The sequence below is a fragment of the Seriola aureovittata genome, chromosome 14 (genome assembly GCF_021018895.1).
Source record: "Seriola aureovittata isolate HTS-2021-v1 ecotype China chromosome 14, ASM2101889v1, whole genome shotgun sequence".
NCBI lineage: Eukaryota > Metazoa > Chordata > Actinopteri > Carangiformes > Carangidae > Seriola > Seriola aureovittata.
Genome location: NC_079377.1, coordinates 4,987,722 through 5,009,804, shown reverse-complemented (window position 1 = coordinate 5,009,804; position 22,083 = coordinate 4,987,722). Strand labels below are relative to the sequence as shown.

Genomic DNA, 22,083 nt, shown 5'->3' with positions numbered 1-22,083 from the left:
TTCAGACAGATGGATTTTCAAAGTAAAATACCTCAGTTTCACTGCCGAGGAAGCTTGTGTAATTCAGTTGAAAGCTCCAGAACAGCTACTTGACAAACCTTGTGGTGAAAATGTTTTGTCAGATAAAGAAACAGTTCATGATGGATGGTTCATCACTGCCTCACCATCTGAATCTCAAGAATGAATCCACTGTACAGAGAGAACAGATGAATGAATATGTGATAAGTTGCCAGGGGCGTAATGCAAAGTTAGTACTGGGCAGCTCTCTGGTACATAAGGGGACAGAGATGGGAAAGGATGCCATGCAAAAGACCACAAGGTTTCACAGCGTCATACAACTACGTTTAATAAGATTTGCTTATTAGTACAGAAAAAGGAAAAATTAAGGTGGGAACTACAAACTTTGAAGCAGTAGTAAGCATTAGCAGCATCGAGCTCCATGTTTTCAAATCACAGTTATACTGCAAAAAAAGTTCAGACAACCATAGGTCCAAGTCAACAGTCTCAAAAGCCTCGCCAAGATAGAACCAGTGTTCAAGTCAGGAAATAAAAACCTAGAAAATAAAAGCACAGACGCCTTCATTTAAAAAAAAGAAGAAAGTTACATTTCAAAAGTAGTGGGATGTTTGTAAAAAGAAAAAAAAAAAAAGAAAGCACATTACCAACCTTTTTTCATCTATTTTGAGATCACAACATGACAAGACCTACAGTGTTTACCTACCCAGAGAACGCCCATGAAGCAGAAGTGAATATACAGTTTACTATCCAAGTCTAGTTACATGAAATACATACGTATATCTATAGAGAGGAATATATAAAATGGTTGCCATCTTCCAAATCATGATCTTTTTCATTTGCACATACACTTTGTTTTATAGTTCAGGTATAAATTCTTTTGTTAAGTGAAAGAAAAAAGAAAGTTTTAAAGGAAATGCCAGGAGATAGAGAAATACTCGTGATATGGTGGTGAATAATACTGAGCCCTGGGAGTTAGAGAAGTGTGGGACTTGGTATCAGCATCAGTTTATAAAGTGGTAGAAAAGGCCAGAAACAACATTCTCACATGAGCACTGGAGTCTTTCCGATGAAGACTATCAGAGGAAGGACGTCAAAAATAATTTCAAGATGGGAGCTTCAGCCTGAATTAAAGAAACTGTTGTCTTATTTTGGGAAATATGTTTATTTGCTGAGAGTTAAATGAACATATCAACACCACACTCATGTCTGAAGTTAGCTTAGCCAGTTAGTGTAGCGTAGCATAAAGACTGGAAACAGTTAGCCTGAAGCCCACTAAACAACATTTAAATCTTGCTTGACCACACAAAAACTCAACCATAGATTACATTATACGTTCCTTTGGACAGAGCCAGGTTAGCTGTTACGCACTCTTTTATGCTAAACTAACCAGCTGCTAGCTGTAGCTTCATATAGATCAAACAGGTAAGCGTAGCATAGCATAAGACTGGAAGCAGCTAGCCTAAAGCTCACTGATCAACATTTAAAACTAAAATGTTAAACCACACATTATACATTACATTAGATGTTCCTTTGGACAGAGCAAGGTTAGCTGTACCCCCTCTTTTATGCTAAGCTAAGAAGCTCAGAGCTGTAGCTTCATATATCAAACAGGTAAGCGTAGCGTAGCATAAAGAATGGAAGCAGGTAGCCTGAAGCTCACTGATCACAATTTAAATCTTGCTTGACCCCACAAAATCTAAAATATGAAACCACACATTACACTTGTTCCTTTGGACAGAGCCAGGTTAGCTGTTACGCCCTCTTTTATGCTAAGCTAACCAGCTGCTAGTTGCAGCTTCATATAGATCAAACAGGTAATGACAGCGGTATTGATCATCTCATCTAACTCAGCAAGAGAGTTATAGAGGATGTGATTTCTGAGCCTACCAGCACCTCAATGCAAAAACTACGAGCTGTAGTGAATAAGCATGTTTCCCAAAACTGTTGTCTTAAGGCTGAAGATCAGGAGGGGAAATTTAACAGAAACAGAAACCAACAACAAAAAGTTGAATAAAAAAATATTTTATACCATTGCCTACTGTGCATAATTAAGAATCATACATGCTCTCCCCAAACTGTATATCATACTGTGCATCTCTATATTTACATTCATACCTTAATACAATCACACTGGTGCACTCCGAAGGGACTGAATCAACTAGAAAGAGGAGGACGTGTGTGAAAAATGGCTGTTTGTTTAGGAGGTGCTGTTGAGTATTTCACATGTGAGAAGTGTTGTTCTCCACTGCACAAAGTGAGGATGAGTTATTGTTGTAGAGCGAGTGGTAATAATAATAGTAGTAGTAGTAGTAGTAGTAGTAGTAGTATTAGTAGTATTGGAGTAGCAGAAGCAATGTAAATGGCCAGTGGTGTTGTCCATCTTCCATAATTACATCACAACATACTGCATGTATGCTCCATTCTGCCATTTTTATTTTATTGCCCATTCATTTGTTTACATCGCGAATCACTTAAACATCACCAACCACCAACCTGTTGTTTGTGAGTAGTTTTTTTTTTTTCACACTAATGTAAGCAACATCAGCGAGTTAACACATAAAGCTTAGCAGTTCAAGAATTGAGACACTTTAGTAACAATATTACAAAGTTGTTTTTTTTCTCAGCTTCAAAAAAATGAAAAAGTGAACAAACGAAAAAAAATAAACTTTTAAAGAATTAGCATCATAAAATTAATTTATTCCAAGTAAAAATACAAAATAATATTAATGACATTGACCAGATATGAAAGTCTCCCCCAGAAATAACTATTAATGGTTGAGAAATAAGTCTGTAAAGAAAAAATATGAAATAAAATGAAAATATGTAAATATGTTTAAATTCTTTTCTTTTTTAGCAAAACTTTCTAAAAATAATGAAAATTTCTCAGTACAAAGGCTACATTACTACTGGAAGGTACTAGCAGGTAGAGTAGGTAAATACACAGTAGAAAATGATTTTAGTGAATCACAATGCTCGCAATGAAAATAATTCTGCAATAAAGATTTATGCCTCTTTTTCTTGTTTTCTTCTTTTCTACAAACAGTACAAACAGTATTGCACATTACAACAAAGAGTCAAGGTTTTTAGCCTTAAAAAATGGGACTATAATTCAAGTCTTGCGTGAATAGAAGGCCACCAGTCAATTGATGCACCTTGGGGGCTCTCGATCAAGTTACAGGTGAAAACACTTGTGTCTGTTTTGTGTTAAAAATAACATTCTTGTCTCTCTACCTCCAGCTGTTCGGCGACTCTCACAAGTCTCGTTGTTTTTTGTTTTTTTTTCTCCCAGCAATGTCAGGCTAACAAATCAGGGTCACGTTGCTTTTTTTTTTTTACAAAACAAAAGGGAGCACATACTTTTAGGAAACATAAAAAACTTCTCTTAAAAAAATAATGAACAGAAGATCTCTTTCACAACTCTGGTCAGCATAGTAAATGATTGATTATAAATATACAAAAAACGTGGGAAATATGTTCAGTTTTCTTTTCTGAGCACCTGATATTTTGTTTTCTAAAGAGCTCTTCTTCTCTTAATGTTTTCGTCCAATTTGACCAATGGGACACTCACCCTCACTTCCACTGTAATAAAGTAGACCGTACTCTCACTAACTACATCATTATATTAGTTATAAAGCTCTAGCTCCTTCAGTTGTTGTCTTTTTTCAAAAAAATAAATTCTTAAAATAAAAGACATAAGCATGATAAAAATTAAAAAAAAAAAAATCAACCATCTGTTAAATCATTTCTCTTGAAGAATTAAATTAATATATATTTTTTCATCTGAATAAACTTACTTAGAAAATATCAGTTTCTCTCCTAATATATTTCAAAATTGAGGTATTGCAAAAGATCTTGTCAGTCAGAAAGCACGCTTTGTCGTCTTTTTTTCGTCTTTTAACAAAATGAACTGCTGACTGTCGAAAACTGTTCAGATACAAAGAGTAGTGCATAACAAATATCTATCATAGAGAAGGAACAAACATAGAAAACCTGTCTGGGTGGGGAAAGAAATGTCACAAAAACACCCAGAATTCACTTTCGTAGGGATACGTATTATTACTCATGGTTAGCCTCTTGTTTTTATTTTTTTCTATCAGTAAAAAAAGTATCTTCTGCTTAGTTTCAATTAGTTTTTTTCTTGGACAAGAAACAAACAGAAACATCTATCCTAAAGCAAAAAACAGTTTGCGACTAAAACGAGAAAGGAGGGAGGGGAGGGGGGGGGGGGGGGTTTCTGCGGGGCGCCAGCACGGGACAATCACAACTCACGGACAAAAAAAAAAAAAAAAAAAAAGAGGAGGAGGGGCGGGGGGGTCGACGACACAGATTAACTTGCAATGATGTAGGATCCCATTTGTCCACAAAACTGCTCAAACCAGTGTAACTTGCCCTCCCCACCCCATACCCAAACCAGAGCCGCCCTGTCTTCAGCAGCCAATACTTAAGTTTCTATGCATTGCATTCATTAACACCCCCCCCCCCACCCTCTTCCCCACCCACCCAATCCTGTTTGAACTGCTCTCCATAAAAACAAAAAATATATATATGTCCACCATTTTTTAAGCAGGTCCATTACTTCAAGCTTTGCAGGAAACAAAAACATCTGGATAAATATGGTAACCCCCACCCCCCCCCCTCCCCCCAGCTTGCACATCTGCACACTCTGGCGATGTTACCCCCACCCACCCTGAGCCATGTAGTGAGAGCATGTGCAGAGCTCAGTTTATCAACCTCAAGTCTCCAGTAGCTTTAATGTTTCATTTTATGCAACCCCCCCAACCCCCCCTCCCCTCCCCTATCCCGCCCCCCTCCCCGAATTCTTCTTGGCGACTGCCCTCTCTCCTCATCTAATCTGCTGCACCTCCGGCTCCTCTGCAGGAGGCCGCACGAGCAGCGCAGCCTCCTCTGCGGGCGGCTGCTTGCTCTGTGTTGTTAGGTGGTCTGTTAAAAGTCGAACATGTGAGCTCTTTGGTTGCATTCTGGGACGTAAACGTGCGCTTTTTTTTTTTTGATAACGGTGGAACAAACAAACAAACAAACAAACAAACAAAACAAAAAAAAAAGAAAAAAAAAAGACCTCAGTTCTCAGTTTAAGCTCACATTGTTGCGTCTTCTCTTCAGATCAGACTCGGCGTTTGTAGGCCTGTTTGTGTGCGTAAGAAAGACAGCCGTCCGTGTCCGTGTGTGTGTCCGTGTGTGTGTGTGTGTGTGTGTGTGTGTGTGTGTGTGTGTGTGTGTGTGTGTATGTGTGTGTTCATGTGTGTCGAGAGGCTTCCGTGTGTAGTACTGGTGCAAGTGTGTGTACAAGAGAACATATATACGTGTGCATACACTAGTTATGAAGTTTCACAGGACTTCTATGTCGGACATAAACGACAGTTAAAGCGAATCACAGTTCTAGGCATACTCAGACCTAACTACATACGGTATAAAAAATTGCACAATTATATCAACAATCACTGCAAAAAAGTACTTCACCTATCATAGACAGTTTTAAATGGTAATCCTACATTTGATTTGTGATTATTAAGATTGTTTTTTTTTTTTTTCTCCCCTGTTGTCTGGATGTGTTCACCGCCTGTTTGTGCAGGAACCGTCTGCTCTGGCCGCCTGCGTGGCGAGGCCCAACTAGCCGCGACGCAGAGCCGCCGTGATTCCTTCGACCAGTCTTCCCTGTTTCTGTCCAGTTTCCGTGCGAGTCGTACGTACGTCTATAGTGTTATTGTGCAAACATGGGCAGAATCGAATAGTAGACATGATACTGAAAAGTGTATTGCATGCAGCAACCTGATTGAAATAAACATGCAGTTAGGGGCGACCCACCCCGACCCCCACAAAAAGGTAGCCATCGTCGTCTAGGGGCGCCCCCTCCCCCTATGATAGCTCGTCGTTCTAAAACACCAGTTGCTTTTCTAGACCAGTTATATATTATTTTACACCCTAGCCTGAATAAAGTACTTATGGTATCTGTTTATACCATGGATTTAGCAGCAAAGCTATTGCAGCATTACATTTACATAACACTAAAAAATAATGTTATTATAAAAATAAAGACCTAGAAATTGAAAGCAAACTAATCTGATTGAGCATATGAGGTATTAATATTTTCAGAGTCAAAATTGAGAGCGAATATAGCCGTGTTATTTTTACTCTGGGCGATACGGGCCCACACTACTGGATAGTTGTTAACTCTTGCTACATCTTATGCCACCTATTTTGCTTTTCTCTATGCATTAATTTCATTTGCCTTTGGTAATTATTATTTTTTACTAGGGGCAATATAACTACAGCTTTTGAAAATAAGTGCATGCTCCTTTTACATAAAAATTAATTTATCTATATATGTATAGATAGGTACAAAACAAAAAATATATACTTTTTTTTTTTAAATATTTGTATGGTCCCACCTCTGTCTCAGTAAGGGGGGGGTCCAACAGGACGTACCACACCACCCAGTCAACAGAACGGGGAACTGAAAGTAGCCAGGCGTCTAACATACCATCCTGTGTGTGTGTGTGTGAGTGTGAGTGTGTGTGTCAGTGTGTGTGTGCGATTTTGTGCCAAAGTGCAAATTCTAAGCTGATAGATTTCGCATTTCATTTCCCCACAATGCTTCATCAGAGGGGAACACTAGACAATGAGTTCAGAGCCATGTATATGAACATAGTCCCGTGTATTTGATGGTATCCTTTTTGCTTTTTTCATGAGGTGTTTGTGGGGAGCAGGGTGGAGTAGGTGGGGCTGTGGAGGAGAGCGGGGAGGAGGAGGGGGTTGGGGGTGGGGGGGGTGGGTTGGTTGCAGCGCTGTCCCGGGCTGTAGGGTTGCAGGGGGGGGTTGCAAGAGGATTTTTTTTTTTTTTTCAGGGGTCAGGTGTGGGTTCGCCGGGGCAGGGCTGACTCGTGACCCCCCTCAGCTCCAGCGGAAGGACACGTGTCGAGGGCGGTCGCCCCCTTCCTTCACCAGTGGCTTGTGAAACTCTCGGCCGGCTCGCGAGTGGATGCTCGCCCAGCAGTACTCACAGTAGTACTGCAGGCAGGTGACGTTGGCACAGAAGAAGGGGGCGAACTTCCCCCCGCAGCGCGCCCCCTGGCACTCATCACACATCTGGTCATCCAGGACGTATGGCTTCACCTCCACCTGGGAAGGAGAGCGACAGGTAGAGTTTAGTTTATGATCTTCCACAAACATGGATTAAAACAAAATCATCTTCTTCTGACCCATTCAATTTTGTGCTAGTTTTCTATGTCAGATCAATACACTGTAAACCCAAGCACAAATAATATATCAATGTGCTAAAATAACAGCTGGGTGGATCCAGGTGTGTTAGCTCCTTTAAGCCACCAGCCTGACATGCAATTTTCTAAAATAAAGTCGAGGCAGGTATCCTCCCGTCCACCAGTGAAATGAGTTTGACCACTAAGCCAGGGGACTAGAAATGAGAGCTCAGTCTCCATGGAGACGCCTCAGTGCATGAGAGAGCAGGGGGCGGATGCTAACCTTGTTATAGTGTGGCCACAAAATGAAAGGTTATCAAATCCTTCAACAGTGGGACGCCATCATTCTCAGCTAAACTCTGCAACAACTACACTGCAACATCCACTGCTGTGAGCCACAACCGTACACAAGTAAACTGAGAGGAAGGACGGGCAGTGCTGCAGTGTTATTACACACCGATATCAACTCTGTGGACATGAATCCAGAGGTGATAAGCTCCTATGTGATATCATCAGGAGCCGTGTGCAGTGATGGATTTGTTATTGTTGAAGGTGAGAAAGAGAAAATTAAAAAGAAATGTGACAACAACAGGAATCCTTGTTCCAAAGCACGACTCTGATGTCAAGCTAACGGGGATTCTGCAATGAATACAGATTCTTTAACAGTGTCATTTCTGTCAACATTCAGCAATTTTGTCACTAGCTTTAAGTTGACTTGATTCTTGAAAATAAAAGAAAATCAATTGTGGTTCAAAAAGCTGTTTTTTTTTTTGTTTTTTTTTTTAAAAGAAGGTCTTTAGTGTTATTCTCTTTGACTTGTTTTGAACGTCATTTGTTTTCCACCCCGGTTCCAGTCAAAATAAAGACACTCCCACAAAGAACCCCCCCCTTGAAGATAGATGGTGATAGCTGAGGAAGGGTGGACCGCCCCGCCCTAAAGAGGCTCGGCTCCCTGGCCGACAACCAGTCTCTCTCGGTCACGATCTGTCCCGCTGCAATTGGCCGGCGTGCCTAAAATAAGCAGGCTGCAGCACAGCCCCGGTGGATATACATGTATAGGGAACTACTATAATTAAACCAACCCTATGTGTCTGCAACTTGAAACATCTGTCGGGACTCCCGCACCCATAGGCCTTAGTGATTACACAGCCAGGCCCGGCCTTCCGTTATTGTAGGCTGTGCGGAGACGTTGGCTGAAAACCCCGGCTATAATGAAAGCTCTGATACATGGGAGAGGGCTCAGGCTGAGTTCAGCTCTGCTGCATGCCATAGGAGTGACTGTGAAAACCTCAGCTGTGGTGGGGATGCTGCTTTCTTTCAGAGGAAGGATATTGTGAATGAAGTGCATGAACCCGCTCACCCTTTTGTCTATGTCATTGTGCTGCAGCTGAACGAAGCGAGCGCTGATGGCAGCAATGTAGCTCTGCTGATTGGAGAAGGCCACGCGGCCGGCTCCCTTTGGGTATTTGAGCTCCGGGTCGGTGTCGATGCCAGCGTAGCAAACACCTCCATACAGCCGGTCCATGATCATAGCCAGCTCCACTGTGGAGAGGAAGGGAGGAAAAGATGGGGGGTGGGGGGGGGGGGGGGGGGGGGGGTGATTAGTGCTGCTGCCTCGTCCTCAGGAGTTTTTGTGAGTGAAAGACTGTTTGCTTTTGTCCTCAAATTGAAAGCCTTCAGCGTCTCTTAAAAAAAACGAAAAGAAGAGGTTTAACTTTTTTGATTGACGCTGTTATTAACTGACGTAAAAATCTACCCTCCTGCACTATTCATCAGAGCGGCAGTCTCAATCTGCTGGTATAATTAGTAGGGGTCACATTGCAGACAAGCCAGCAATGTTTATCCCAAGAACAGAAAGACTGAGCCTTCCATTACACCATGAATTCTTAACATGACGACCACTTGGCCGGCGTCCTGGAAACCCAAGTAGAGGATTGCTTTCTCACAGGGAGAACTTTTCATTACGGCCTCCAGGCTCTGCGCTCCATGCCAGTCGATGTTAGGAATCCAATTTAGAGGCTTTTGGGGGACCTCAAAAAAAAACAAAAAACAAAAAACAAAAAAACATAGTCCATTCAAAGTAGTCAGTTACCTGCACGCAGAGGCCGTGGCACTCCCCCTACAAAGATGGTCTTGCGGGGGTCAAGAGGCTGGGAGCCGTCCATGACAAAGTCACTGTCGCTCAGGTTCCAGGGACGGATCTGGACCTGGGTATGAAAGAAGGAAGAAATGCAGTAATTAAACTTCCTGTAAATGTTTTAGCAATCCTTATACAATTCACTTTGTCCCATACTTCAGTTTATGACCGAACAGCCAATCATTCATGACCGCACAAAATTCTGGGTCCGAATAAAAGTTTAGGACAGATGGGGGGGAAAGGTGGACATGTCACAACATAAATCTACCGGTTTTATCATATAAAACATAATGAAATTGTCATTGCAATTGCAGCTGAAACAAAAATAGATCAATAATAAAAAATAATGAATGTCTGCGACTCACCGGTTTGTCTTTGATGGTGGGACTGGACACACACAGGTAGAGCTTGCCGTCCTCCTCGATGCAGGCGTCAATCAAAGCTTGAACAGAGGTCTCTTCCTGGAAGAGCAGGAAGGCGTAGCCTGGAAAGAAGAACAAACATGGATCTTAAGAAAAGAAAAAAAAAAAGCAGATGCTCACCAACAGAAACTACATCTGCTGCATTTAACAGTCATAACCTTGTGACTATGACACTTTAAACTCTGCCTTCTGGACAAGAATACATAGACATGAGTATTTTTTTCTTCTTTTTTTACAGTGTCTACATTATACGAGTCACAATCCCATGACTGAGCCTCACAATTTTTTCCCCCTTGTTATTTGTAGTTTCAGACAACTTGGTCTCCACACAGGCAAACGACCTTGTGACCTGTTCGTCTGTCCTCGCTCGCCTCGCTCTGTTTCCATAAGACGCTCTGCAGCCGGCAGCTTGCTGCTCGCGCTGCCTCAGATTAAATGGCTGAGAGTGCCCCGCTCCTAAAGGAACCATGCAAAATTGATCAGCCTAACACACTGCAGATCTGCCCTGAAAGGTGGGTCAGGTGGAGAGAGTTTGGTGGTGTCTCAAGGCAGAAAGAAAGAGTAATTCAGACAGTCACTCTGTACTATTGAATTATTTAGCATCGAGAGCAAAGACCTTATCCAAGGTCAGAGCTATTAAGCCGTTTTGGGAGGGACAGAGAACCGGCTCAATAGGGGAACATCTATCACACGCTGCTACAGGGGTCGGTGAGCAACGGCGCTCTGATTTATGGGCTGAACAAAATGAACACAGCACACTGAGAGAGGATGAAAATACAAGAGTCGAGAGCTCAAATCCACTCTCTGACAGCCAAAAGATCAATGTGAATGTATCTGCGATGCTGTCAGAAAAGCCGCAGACACCGGGTGCACGCAGCCACCTCTGAATGGCTCCTAAATTATTACTGCATTGCTCTGATTACGTTAGCAGAAGCCCAGCACCACCTGTGGCACCCATGAGTCAGGGGAATATGAGCTGCTGTCTGAGCGGTGCAAGCGGGATTGGTAGGTATGCACAAGTGCACACGATCACATACACACACACACACACACACACACACACACACACACACACACACACACACACAAAATGAATTGTTTCTACTGGAGTACACTCCGTCTCCAACTTCCAATTACTCCGTTTGTAGTGTCTCTCGAGACGACTACAGAAGCCATGTGTGTTCCGGTTTTCAGAAACTGTCGCATTAACACACACACACACAAATGCAGACACACACGCTTATGTCAACAGATGCGTGAGTGAAAATCGGCAAAGAAGAATGTGCAACTGTCATGTTTTTAACATTCCTGAGTGGAGCTGCTGCAGATGAGATGAGGAGAAAGGAGGAGAAAAAAAGGAAAAAGCCTGACTCGACAGACCCAGTCAACTGTGGTATGTGGATACGTCTGAGTGTGTGTGTGTGTGTGTGTCAGGGCAATGAGGGAGGAAGGGTGTGCTGCTGTAGAGGGGAGGGAGAGCGGGGGTGAATAAAAGCAGTACAAGAAAGAAGAGCGAGAGCATCAAAGGTGGAGCGGATAAAAGCAGGTGCGTACGCAAGAGTGTGTGTGTGTGTCCTCATGAGGACTCAGACAGCTGCTGCCCTGAGAGATGGCTTTTGTCTGGTCTAGACTGCGTGTGTGTGTGTGTGATGTGTGTTCTGATGCCTGTGACGTACCCTGTCACAATGACTTGGCGACCTGACTAGAGCAGCGATGACAATTTCTGACATTTGCATCTATATGTGCAGACATTTCTGTAGATCACCATATGATGCACAAAGCTTCAGCATTATTATATGAAGAGACCGACGTGTAAGAAAACCATGTATGTGCACAGATTAGAAATACGATCTAACGGCAGCATCTTCATGGCATCCACCGAACGTAAAACTGTTTCAGTTATTTTTCAAGCAGAGAGCTCCAAACATTTGCTGGTTAAAGCTTTGTAAATGTGAGGATTCACTGCTCGTCTACTTCATACATGACAGTAAACTGTTGGTTGAAGAAATAAGGCAATATGACCATGTAATCATATCATGTCATTTGGGTTTTTTCACTATATTCTTACATTTTCTGAAAAAACGAAAAACGATTAATCTGTGAAACAAGAAAATAAATTTAAGATAAATGGATACTAAAAACCTTGGGTCGTTGCAACCATAAAATGAAGAGAGATAAGAGAGAGAACATTAGACAGCCCACAGTCTCTCTGTGTGCCCCACATTCAGCCGTCTGAAACAGATATTGATTCTACAAAGTCATAATTCTGTCAAGATAAATCACCTTGTTGCTGACCAGCGTTACCACTCCAATAACATGACTTTAGCTAAATCATTGAAATTGAGAATTAAAAAAAACATATACAGCCTCAAATGAAAAATCCTTGTCATAATTAACTTACTCAAAAGGTGTTAAATAGGAACAGCAACAGGAACATAAATAGGAATAGGAATGGGGAATAGGAAGAGGAATATGAACAGAAATATGCCATCAAGAGAAAAAAATGGTGTTGTAACAATGATAGTAAGAGCAGAGAAGGCGGTGAGTACGGAGAAGCAGGTGCATAAGGAGGCGTGCGTGTCCTCACAAGGACTGAAACACAAAGTAACATAGGCACCATAATCCTCCACGTGTCCCTTTTGGATCAATATAATACTTTGCTCCATGCTAAGACATTAACATACTCAGTGTAAGGGGATTGTAGCATCTAGTCTTATGCAAAGTATCCACAGAGGCTTTTACTAATTAAACGTTTTTAGTGGTTCTTGTGATGAGCCCTGTAGAGTCAAGTAACAGACTAACAACCTCAGTGGGGCTTTAATGTTTTTTCTCACAACAACTAACAAGCTGTTCCACTGCGGGCAAAACTAAATATTCTCAATGCAAAGCTAATCACAGTCAGCTGCTTTAAGTGACCAACTAATCTCTGTCTCTCTGGGCGACCAGAGAGCTGACTCCTCTCTGGACCGGCCCCAAGAAATGCACAATTAGACTGGACATAAAGAGGATTTTGTGCATCGTCATCTTCCTCCACGCGCCTCGTCATCACCCGACATAGGACCCCTGTCTCTATGTTGCTGGGTTACATAAAGAGGGTTTGTCATTGGGAGAAATCATGTGGTTTAACACTGACATCCCGCCTCAGAGAAACAACAGAGAACAACTGCAGTCTTGCACACACACGCACACACACACACACAAACACAGTCACAGTCACACAGTCACACAGTCACACACACAAACGGCATGAAAAGGCAGAGCTAGCCAGCAGCTCATACAGTCTGAAGGAGGGAACAGCGTGTTCCATGACCCAGGGCAGGAGAGGGGCAGAGAGAGAGAGAGAGAGGGGGAGAGAGAGAGAAGAAGGAGGGGGAGAGGAGTGAGACACGTGGAAAGAGAGAGGGGGGAAAAAAGTGAGAAAAAGGTGGGAAGGGAAGGGGAGCATGAATGACTGCTTTACAAACAGAGAGGTCGAAAATACATAAATACATGGGAGGGGATGGGGAGGGCAGGGGGAGTCAGGGGGATATAAAGGCAGAGACAGACGCAGAGCTGCTACTGTTAGAAAGTTAAAAAACTGATGCGACAGACCTGACCAGACCACACGATCATCTCCATGTCCTACACTCAATATCACACTGACCGTACTGTAATGGTGCTGTGTTAGCTTCTATTACGTCATTCAAACCTGTCACGGCAATATCAAATTTACAGTTGAGGCAAATTTAATTTTCTAAATAGAGATCAGTGATAAAAAAAAAAGAAAACTTCAAGAATTTTACAATCATAAAAAGCTCCGGTGGTGTCATTATTCATGCAAATGGACTGTATTACAGTTCAGTTTAAGTGGAATAAGATGCTTAAAATTTTATACATCACTTTGTAACAGGGTGCTTGCCAAGATCCCAGGTTACAGGCGTGTGTTATATAAAAAATTAAAAAAAAAAAAAAAAAGCATAAAACCTCCCATTAAAGCAGACTGGACCAGATTCCATAGGGCACTATGCCACTTTAGCGCTCTGATATTTAGTCTGAACGGTGCTTGGATCTGTCTCTTTTTCCATCAGCCTTGCGCAGTGCAGAGGCTTACACCACGGGAGGAGAGCGCAGATCTGCAGTGGCTCGTGCCTGAGATTTATAGGGGCTTTGCTGCTGAGCTCCCAGCACTGTCCGGGGAGGGTGAGAATACGTACATCCGCAGCATTTTCCATCCTAAAAGAGCGAGTGTTTACGGGCAAACGATAGGCAGAGCACCTCGTGGGTCCTGCAGGCAAAAAACCGATGACCTCATGCAGGCCCGAGTCTTTTCCTGTAGCCGAGGCCAACAGTTTGACTCATGGGGAGAGAAACGTTTACCTCAACAACAACCTGATGACAATTACTGTAAAGACAGACACATTAACTCACTAATTGTTACCACTTAACCACAAACTGCTACCTAAAATTAGTATGAGGCTGTGCTTTACTGGTGTAAATGGTAGACAGGTAGTAATGGAATAGTTTTGAGACCACTCTCATATCTGTATGTTCACAGAGAATGGAAGTGGGGGAAACTGCCAGAAGTTACAAAATCTGGCAACCAACACCTCTAAAGATCACTAATAATCACTTGTGAGCGCCCTTATAAATTAAATCTGGGTTATGTGCTGGACTATTTCTTGGCTGAGGGCTAGTGCTAAGATAACCTAACCATGTCCTCTCTTTAGCATATGGGCATGAGTGGTATCAATCTTTTCAACTAACCACAACATGTCATCTTCACACTTCAGTTCCTGTACGGATTCAATGAGATATAACTTGTTAACTAGTGAGTTGAATAGGTGCTGGTGGTCAGATTTAGTTTCCTTTGGACAGAGCTGTAGCTGTCTCCCCCCGTTTCCAGACCCTATGCTAGGCTAAGCTAAGCTAACAGCTGCTGGCGGTTGCTCGGACACCAGAGTGAAATCAATCGTCTCGTCTAACTCTCTGCAAGACGGCAGATGAGTGCATTTATGAAAATGTTTAACTATTCCTACCATGAAAATCAAATACAATAAATCAGAGCTCAAGACGAAACCTGCAGAAAATGCTAATATCTTATCAATATTCTTCTAGAACAGATGACTTACTCCATGTAACTCCAAAGGAACTGGGAGAAAAACAATGGGAAGAACAGTGAGTTTATTTAGCCAATGACACAGATCTTTCATAATTATTGTATGTAACATGCAATATTTGGTTTTAAATTTGGCAAATTTGCCCAGACTTGCTGATCATCTCAAGACCTCTCTTCTCTCCTTTCGTCTTTAGTTTGTTTGTTACTTGTATGTTCTTTGCCTGTTGTTCTCATAATGTGAAAAAAAGAAATGTAGTATTCAGTTGGTAATTGGAGCTAGCTGATGGTGACAACATCTGTTCCAAGAAATAAACATCTCTCCACTGCTGTATCAAAGCTCCACTTTGATATCCTCTTCTCTCCATTACCTCATCGACTGAAAGTTATGCTGACTTTGCAGAAATCCAATCCATGATGACTAGATAAACTGAGCGAGCACGGTCGCATCTCTCTGGCTTTAATAGTGACATTTAAATCCAGGCTTATCTTTTCATGCTCAGCAAACGACTCCAGATTTATTCCACACAGGTCAGCCCCAGTGAGAAACATATCAGAAAAACATGGGAACAAACAAGACAGCAAACCTGCAGAAAACTTAGGTCAGCTCCAAAAGTCTGCAGGCAGTTTTCCGTGAAAGCCAAACCTCCATGTATACTATACATCCCGAGAGAGTAGGGAGGGAGGAAGAAATCTGCAGAGGGCTGTAACTCTGCCACAAAACGTAAACACACCGACTGCTGACAGCAGCTCACACGATGAGGGGAGAGGAGGAGAGGAGGAAGAAGACTTGGAGGACTTGGCAGGATGGATGGAGGGAGACACAAGCATCTGCTCTCCTCAAAACAAATGCGGACCCAGAGGCTTAGGAGCAATTGAAGAGTAGTCAGTCATAGTGTAGAGGAAGGGGGTGAAACCAAGCATCGCTAATCATCTCAATTTGAAGAAGTCACTCACTGGATATAATCCAACAAGAGGGTGAAAAGATAAACTGAGGCCTGAGAAACGCAGCAGGATGTCACACTGCAACTGTTGCCCCCTCAGCACTTCCCTGCTGCCACTCTTCAAACCCTGCTCCATCCACGTTACATGGCAAAGAGAGAAAACACAGGCTTCTTGTTTTGAATGTACAGACCTCATGACATTATAAAAAAAAAATTAAAAAAAAATGATGACTGGCTGCAGTCAAAAAGCAAACTTCAGTTGTAACCTTTTGAAGCCGTAAGACGAGTGTGACACAGTGTTACTGCAGTCTGACGTGAGCGTTAGCATTTGTAGCAGTTTATAGCTCCCAGCGCTCGGGCTCCTGCGCACAGACAGCATCGCCTCCTCCTCCTTCTCTCCCCAATTACAGACAGAAATAGCTCCCTATCATTTCAAGCTTATTGCTAACAACAGCTAATGACAGTGGGCAACAGGAGAGGGTGTGAGCACAGTCGTCATACAGTGCTGTTTAAGATAACACTGGTATAATTTAAAGCTGTATTCGCTCAGTTTTGGTCACACAACATTGACATATTGTCTCCTCATGAAGGTGATATGACGACGAATGTGTTAGAAAGCGATTACCTATTTACACATCCAGCAGGCCAGCTAGTAAATACAAGTGTAATATTCTCTCTCCTTTTAGTGCTGTTGAGCTTTAATATGATGACATTAAAGGTCCCATATTTTACACATTTCATGTGTCTAATTCATAACTAAATGTGCAGTAAGAATTTAAGACAGTATACTCCTATGTAAACCTTGATATGTTCTCTAGACACCAAATTGCACATTAGAAGTGTAATTACCAATTGCCAAATTTATGGCAACCATAACAAAATGGAGCGTCATGTTCCAGCCACAAATAACCAGTCGCTAAATGAGCAACATTAGCGTTATTAATGTGACTATTTGATGTAACCATTTGATTTAATGTAACACTGAATCTTTCAAAGGATGAGTGAAAGAAAATATAAAACTGTAATGCGAAAAGGTTAAAAGACCCTCCCTTGCTCTTTCTCAAATGTAGTATATATCATGAAATCAATATCATGAAATTTTAACTTTAAGGAAACATTGCTAACCTCTTGCTCAAAGACATAGAAAAGTTGCGGACAGATGATGCCTGATAATAAGTCACACGTAAATAATAGAATTGGATGGAAAAAAATGTATTGAAAAATACGAGCAAAGAGCGCAGCTAGCTCCTACTTCCTCCAGTCCTCTCCGAGCACCAAATGAGTCTTACCCTGTCCCTGAAGTCGGACTGAGCCACAATATGAGTCATCTATAAACCAAAACACTTTCATAACTGTCCAGACGCACACTGCCAGCAGTTAAATGTGAAGCAGGACGGAAAGTGACAACTATCTTCCATTCGGTCAAGCTTGGAAGGACGTTTAACGCGAGGAGAGGCCGCTGACCTCTTGATGTGAATCCCACATTTGTAAATCAGCCGTTACAAGGTCCACACAACAGGAGGACGCACTCCCATACACATGCAGATATGCACTTGCTCTCAACCCTGAAGCTATTAGCGCTAAGAACTCTGTCACCGGGCGTCTGTCCAAGCTCCGTTGCCAGTTAATATGGAGAGAGTGATATAAACAGGATATTTTAGCAGTTTCCCTTGGAGTTTTGGAGTGGGGGGGGGGGGTTTAAATGAGAGTGAGAGATGAATTCTACACAAATCACTAGTCCCACGTCTCCTCCCCTTACATGGCGGCGTCCTCCAGCCACCGTAAGCTCATTCATTCCCCTAAAAGGATGCTGCATTTTTCCTCTTGGCTTTGGATATTAGTAGAGCCAAGCCTATTCAAAATAATCCTCCCAAGCTAAAAAAAAAGAAAAAAAAGGGGATGTTGAAAATTGAGAGTGGGGGAGAAACTGGCAGAGATTTTCGCAGGTCCTCCAGATGTAGCATATTACCATCTGCCTATGGAATGTCAGTTATTTCCAGAGCGTCTATAATAGCTTCCCTAATATGACACACGGCAGCTCCTGGGCCGGAGGGAGTGATGCAGGGGCTTTGGAAGAGGGTGGTGCTGCTCCGATCACCTGCCCAAAAAACGACACCCGAGAGGCTGCACAAAAAAGTGGAAAAAACTTTCACCACTCCTCAGGTACTCACTCACGCAAACACTTCTTGGGTCAAAACTCCTGGTGGCAAGTTATGGAGTCATTATACACGGTGTGAGTCCTTCTGTGAGGTGACCACAGGGGGTTTCTCAGATAAACAGACACCGCCGTGCTTGCCCAGCATGAGCCACGAATTCTGGGTAATATGATTCTTTATAAAACTCTACCATGGCGACGCACCCGATGCGATATTTATTAGTGTAGACTTTGATCTAATGGGAAAACACAGATAATGCTGTGAGAAACGGTTGTTACCTTTAGGTGGGAAGTAGGATTTGCTCTCAGCTTTGTGGGGCCAGTCGACCACCAGGTGCCCGTAGCGACGGAAACTGTTGGTGATTTCATCTGTAAAAATGAAGAGAACAGAAAAAAAAAAAAAAAAAAAAAAAAAACCCTGACATGAATGATTCGTTCACGACATGATAAGATAACATTCATGTCTGTTCATGCAATATGCATATGAAGGACTCTATGCGGAGCCGCAGCTGGTGCTGAGACAGGCACGGTTTCTATTTTTTGCCATGTTCCTGCTGCAGTAGTAGCCACTGCATTAAACAGGAACACGGGCCGAGCACATCCAGTCTGAACTGGGCCGACTCGTGCTGTGGAAACTCATGAATTTTTCAGCCGGCTAAGGGCACGTATTGTGCATCCATTCATGTGCTTGTTCACCGGTGTAGACGCATATGAAAGTAAACATTCCATATTAACCTTAGACTCTGTGACATGCTCCAGAGCTGGTGGAAACAATTACAGGTCTATAACATAACTGGCCGCAGACATTAGACTAAAACATTGCAGGTGACTTTTTAAATATATTTTTGTTTTTATTGGCATTTCTCTGAGGCCTATACTGTACATGTAAAATCAGAAATGATTATGGCTCTGGTCTGGTCACTAAATAATATTTTTACTCTGATAAATTGCCAAAAATGTGGTTATTGGTTAAGACTCATTAGTGTAAAGGTTTTAAACTCCACAACAAAACTAAAACTGTCTAATATAAGTTCACAGTGGCTAAATTCTGAATAAAATTCTTCCCCCAACAAGAATTGTCAAGGTGACCTTAAAATAATTCTTCAACATTTTGGAAAACCGACTTATTATCTTACTTTTTTGAGAGTTTGATGACAAGATCTCATAACTTTGTGATAATATGAGTCTACCACAGGCAACTGGTTAGTTTAGCACAAAGACTGGAAACAGGGGGAGCAGCTAACCTGGCTGTGTATGACGGTAACAACATTATATCTTGTTTTAATCCATACAAAAACCATAGTATCATAAAAACAGCAAGGTGATGTGCCAGACTATATTTTGGCTGGGGGCAGTTTCCATTCATTTCCAGTTTTTCTGCTATGCTCAGCTAACTCCTGGCAAGAAAGCAAACAAGCATAATGTCAAACTACTCCTTTAACTGTCAAAAGTCTGAGTCATTGCTGTAAAACTTTCAAACTATACAGCAAACCCCGGCTTTTCCACAGAGTTTTACCATGGCTAAATAGAGTGTAAATGTATTATCCTTAACAAGGAGTGTCAAAGTGCTCTTAAACCGGCCTCAAATAATTCTGTGTAACTGTTAGTGGGCAGAGATTGTGCCGAGAAGCTTCCAGCTGTGTGTCCTTTTGTTTACCTTCATCAATGTCAGGGGGAAGGCCTCCGACGAAGACCTTCCTGGAGTAGCGCTCCATCCTCTCCCCGTTCTGACAGCGGGTTGGCGAGTTCAGGCCCGGGGTCAAGGAGGGGTCACCATGGCCGTCGTCGAGGAAACCATCTTCAAAGGGAAAAAGACAGGAACGACCTGGGAGGACAGGAAAAGAGAAAGACGGACACCAGGAGGACAGACAGGGACAACGGGGGGGGGGGGGGGGACAGAGAGGTACAAGAGTGTGAAGTAAGAAGGGAGGGAGGGTGTGAGAGATGGAGTGAATTAAACACATCTGGAAAACATTAACGTAGCAAAATCAGTTTGGATATTGAGGTTACAATCACAATTCTGACTAAACTCAGTTTTTCAACAATGTGAATGATTATCTGCCTTTCTTTAACCTCTAAACACATCTAGTCTGACTCTCATTTTATAAATATGCTAAGCTAGAATTATCTCCTCGCCTCCGCCAACCTGTCAAGTTACAGGAAACATGGTCACAATCTTCCCTTCCTGAGTTACAGCGTTGAGTAATGGCCGGATGTGTTTTTTGCAGAACACTATGATGTCACAGTGAAGTTGACCTTTGTCCTTTTGGATATAAAATGTTATCACTTGTCATTTTATCCTGTTAGACATCTGTGTTAAATTGCATCATAATTAGTGGATTAATTGTTGTTATGGCCAAAAACGTATTTTATGAGGTCACAGTGACCTTGACCTTAGAATTCTAATCACTTCATCTTTGAGTCCAAGTGAATGTTTCTGCAATTGGAAGAAATTCTCTCAGGGCATAACTGAGACATTACGTTCAGGAGAAGAGGAAGTACTGTATGTACATACATTATGTTTTCAGATACTCGGTCCGTACCTGAAAACATAATGCCTCCGGCCACAGATGTTGCCGGCACTGAGGCGTAATAAAACGTGATCAGATTAAATCAGGAAATCTCTCAATACCATGCAATAGATTATTAACACTATAAAAATTCCCAGGTGATCACATCTTCATTTGGTGCAGAGGTGTAAAGGCCACAGCTGCAACTGCAAACTGAAAAGTCTCTTATCTTTTCCCACAGATAATATGATTCTATCATGTTATATTTGAAAAAAAGGGAACCAATATGAAAAAACTACAAACACAAAAAAACCCATAATGTAGCCAAAAGTATGAGACACCCATGAACATAAAATGTTTCCCAGGTTCCAAATTCATGTTGAAAGCGTTCCCACAGGAGTGGATGGTGATGTTAAAGCAGCATATTAATACCCATGTGTTTAAAATAAGATGTTCAACAATCACATGTGTGTGTAATGTCCAGGTACCCACATAATTTGGACATAAAGTGGATCAGCCGGTAATGACAGTGGTTATAGTAAAAGCCTCCCAGTCGGACACATTGAGCCTGTGGAAGTCTAGACAAAACACTGGGAGGTTTCCTCTGGTCTTAATATTCCAGTGTATTTTCTGATTGTGATGTTGAATGTCCAAGTATGTTCTACAAAGTACAACCACATTTGTCTCTCTTTGTTTAGCAGGGTCGAGATTTGACCTTTTGAGAAATGTGGTAAAAAATTAAATTGTCACATTGTAAGAAATACTCCTCAATTTGATTCAGACATTGTTCACTGCGCCGTACTACAATTAAAACATATAACCCCGGGCCCGATATTTCATTGATCTTACAAATGTCACACAGCAGCCTTCCCCCTTGCTAAAGAAAGACACAATTAGTTAAGAAGCACAACAAATCAGAGATGAGCCATGTTGGAAGCACCCATCTTTGCCATCCAGATGATGAATCACTTCTGAGTCAGCGTACTCCTTCGTGAAAGTTCAATTTGGAAGCACTGCAACCAAAAATGCTTTAACATTTCAGAAGATTTAGTGTTTAATTTGGTGGAAGAATTACATTGCAGTTGACTCTGGAAAAAAAGGGGGGTGCATCCATGTTGTACCAGGATGCATTTGCAATACAACATCCCTACTTTGCACTGTTGTTCATATAAATATAAGAGGTAGAACACTGACTCAGAATGGAGAAAAAAGGAAATTGGCAGACTGTTTTTCTCCCTCTCACCATCAAGCAAAACAAAATTCATATGGACAGATTTGGTGGACCCTCGTCCCATCTTTGATTAAATGCACAACACGGAAAACGGTGTGTCGAAATTAATATAATTTCATTCAATCACAGCACAGATGAAAAGCAGATAGTGACACCACACTATAAGACCCCCCTCAGCCTCGGAGAGAGACACGGCCGGCATGGCAAGCAGAACCCCAGAGAAAATGCCACACGTTACCTCTTCTGCGGCCATAGCTCCGGGCTGCTTGTCAGCATAGTGGGGGTGGGGGGGGAGGGGGGAGGGGGAGGAGAGAGACACAGGGACAGACAGAGGGTTGGGGCAGGAACAAGGGTAGGAAA

General features: G+C 42.2%; 1 protein-coding gene across 8 annotated transcripts in view; it reads right to left on the bottom strand.

Annotated features, from left to right (window-relative positions):
• Positions 1-2,429: 2,429 nt before the first annotated feature.
• cpeb3 (cytoplasmic polyadenylation element binding protein 3) overlaps positions 2,430-22,083 on the bottom strand; it is a 43,751-nt gene continuing 24,097 nt past the window's right edge. For 6 of the 8 annotated variants that reach the window (XM_056395512.1, XM_056395515.1, XM_056395513.1 and 3 more), the window contains 7 exons: positions 21,962-21,985; positions 19,640-19,807; positions 18,262-18,351; positions 9,735-9,853; positions 9,325-9,439; positions 8,593-8,774; positions 2,430-7,155 (listed from right to left, as the gene is read on the bottom strand). In XM_056395512.1, the coding sequence (XP_056251487.1) occupies positions 6,928-7,155; positions 8,593-8,774; positions 9,325-9,439; positions 9,735-9,853; positions 18,262-18,351; positions 19,640-19,807; positions 21,962-21,985 (926 nt within the window). In that variant the 3' untranslated portion in view covers positions 2,430-6,927. The remainder of the gene's footprint in view (positions 7,156-8,592; positions 8,775-9,324; positions 9,440-9,734; positions 9,854-18,261; positions 18,352-19,639; positions 19,808-21,961; positions 21,986-22,083) is intronic. The other 2 variants (XM_056395508.1, XM_056395511.1) reach the window with 1 other exon arrangement.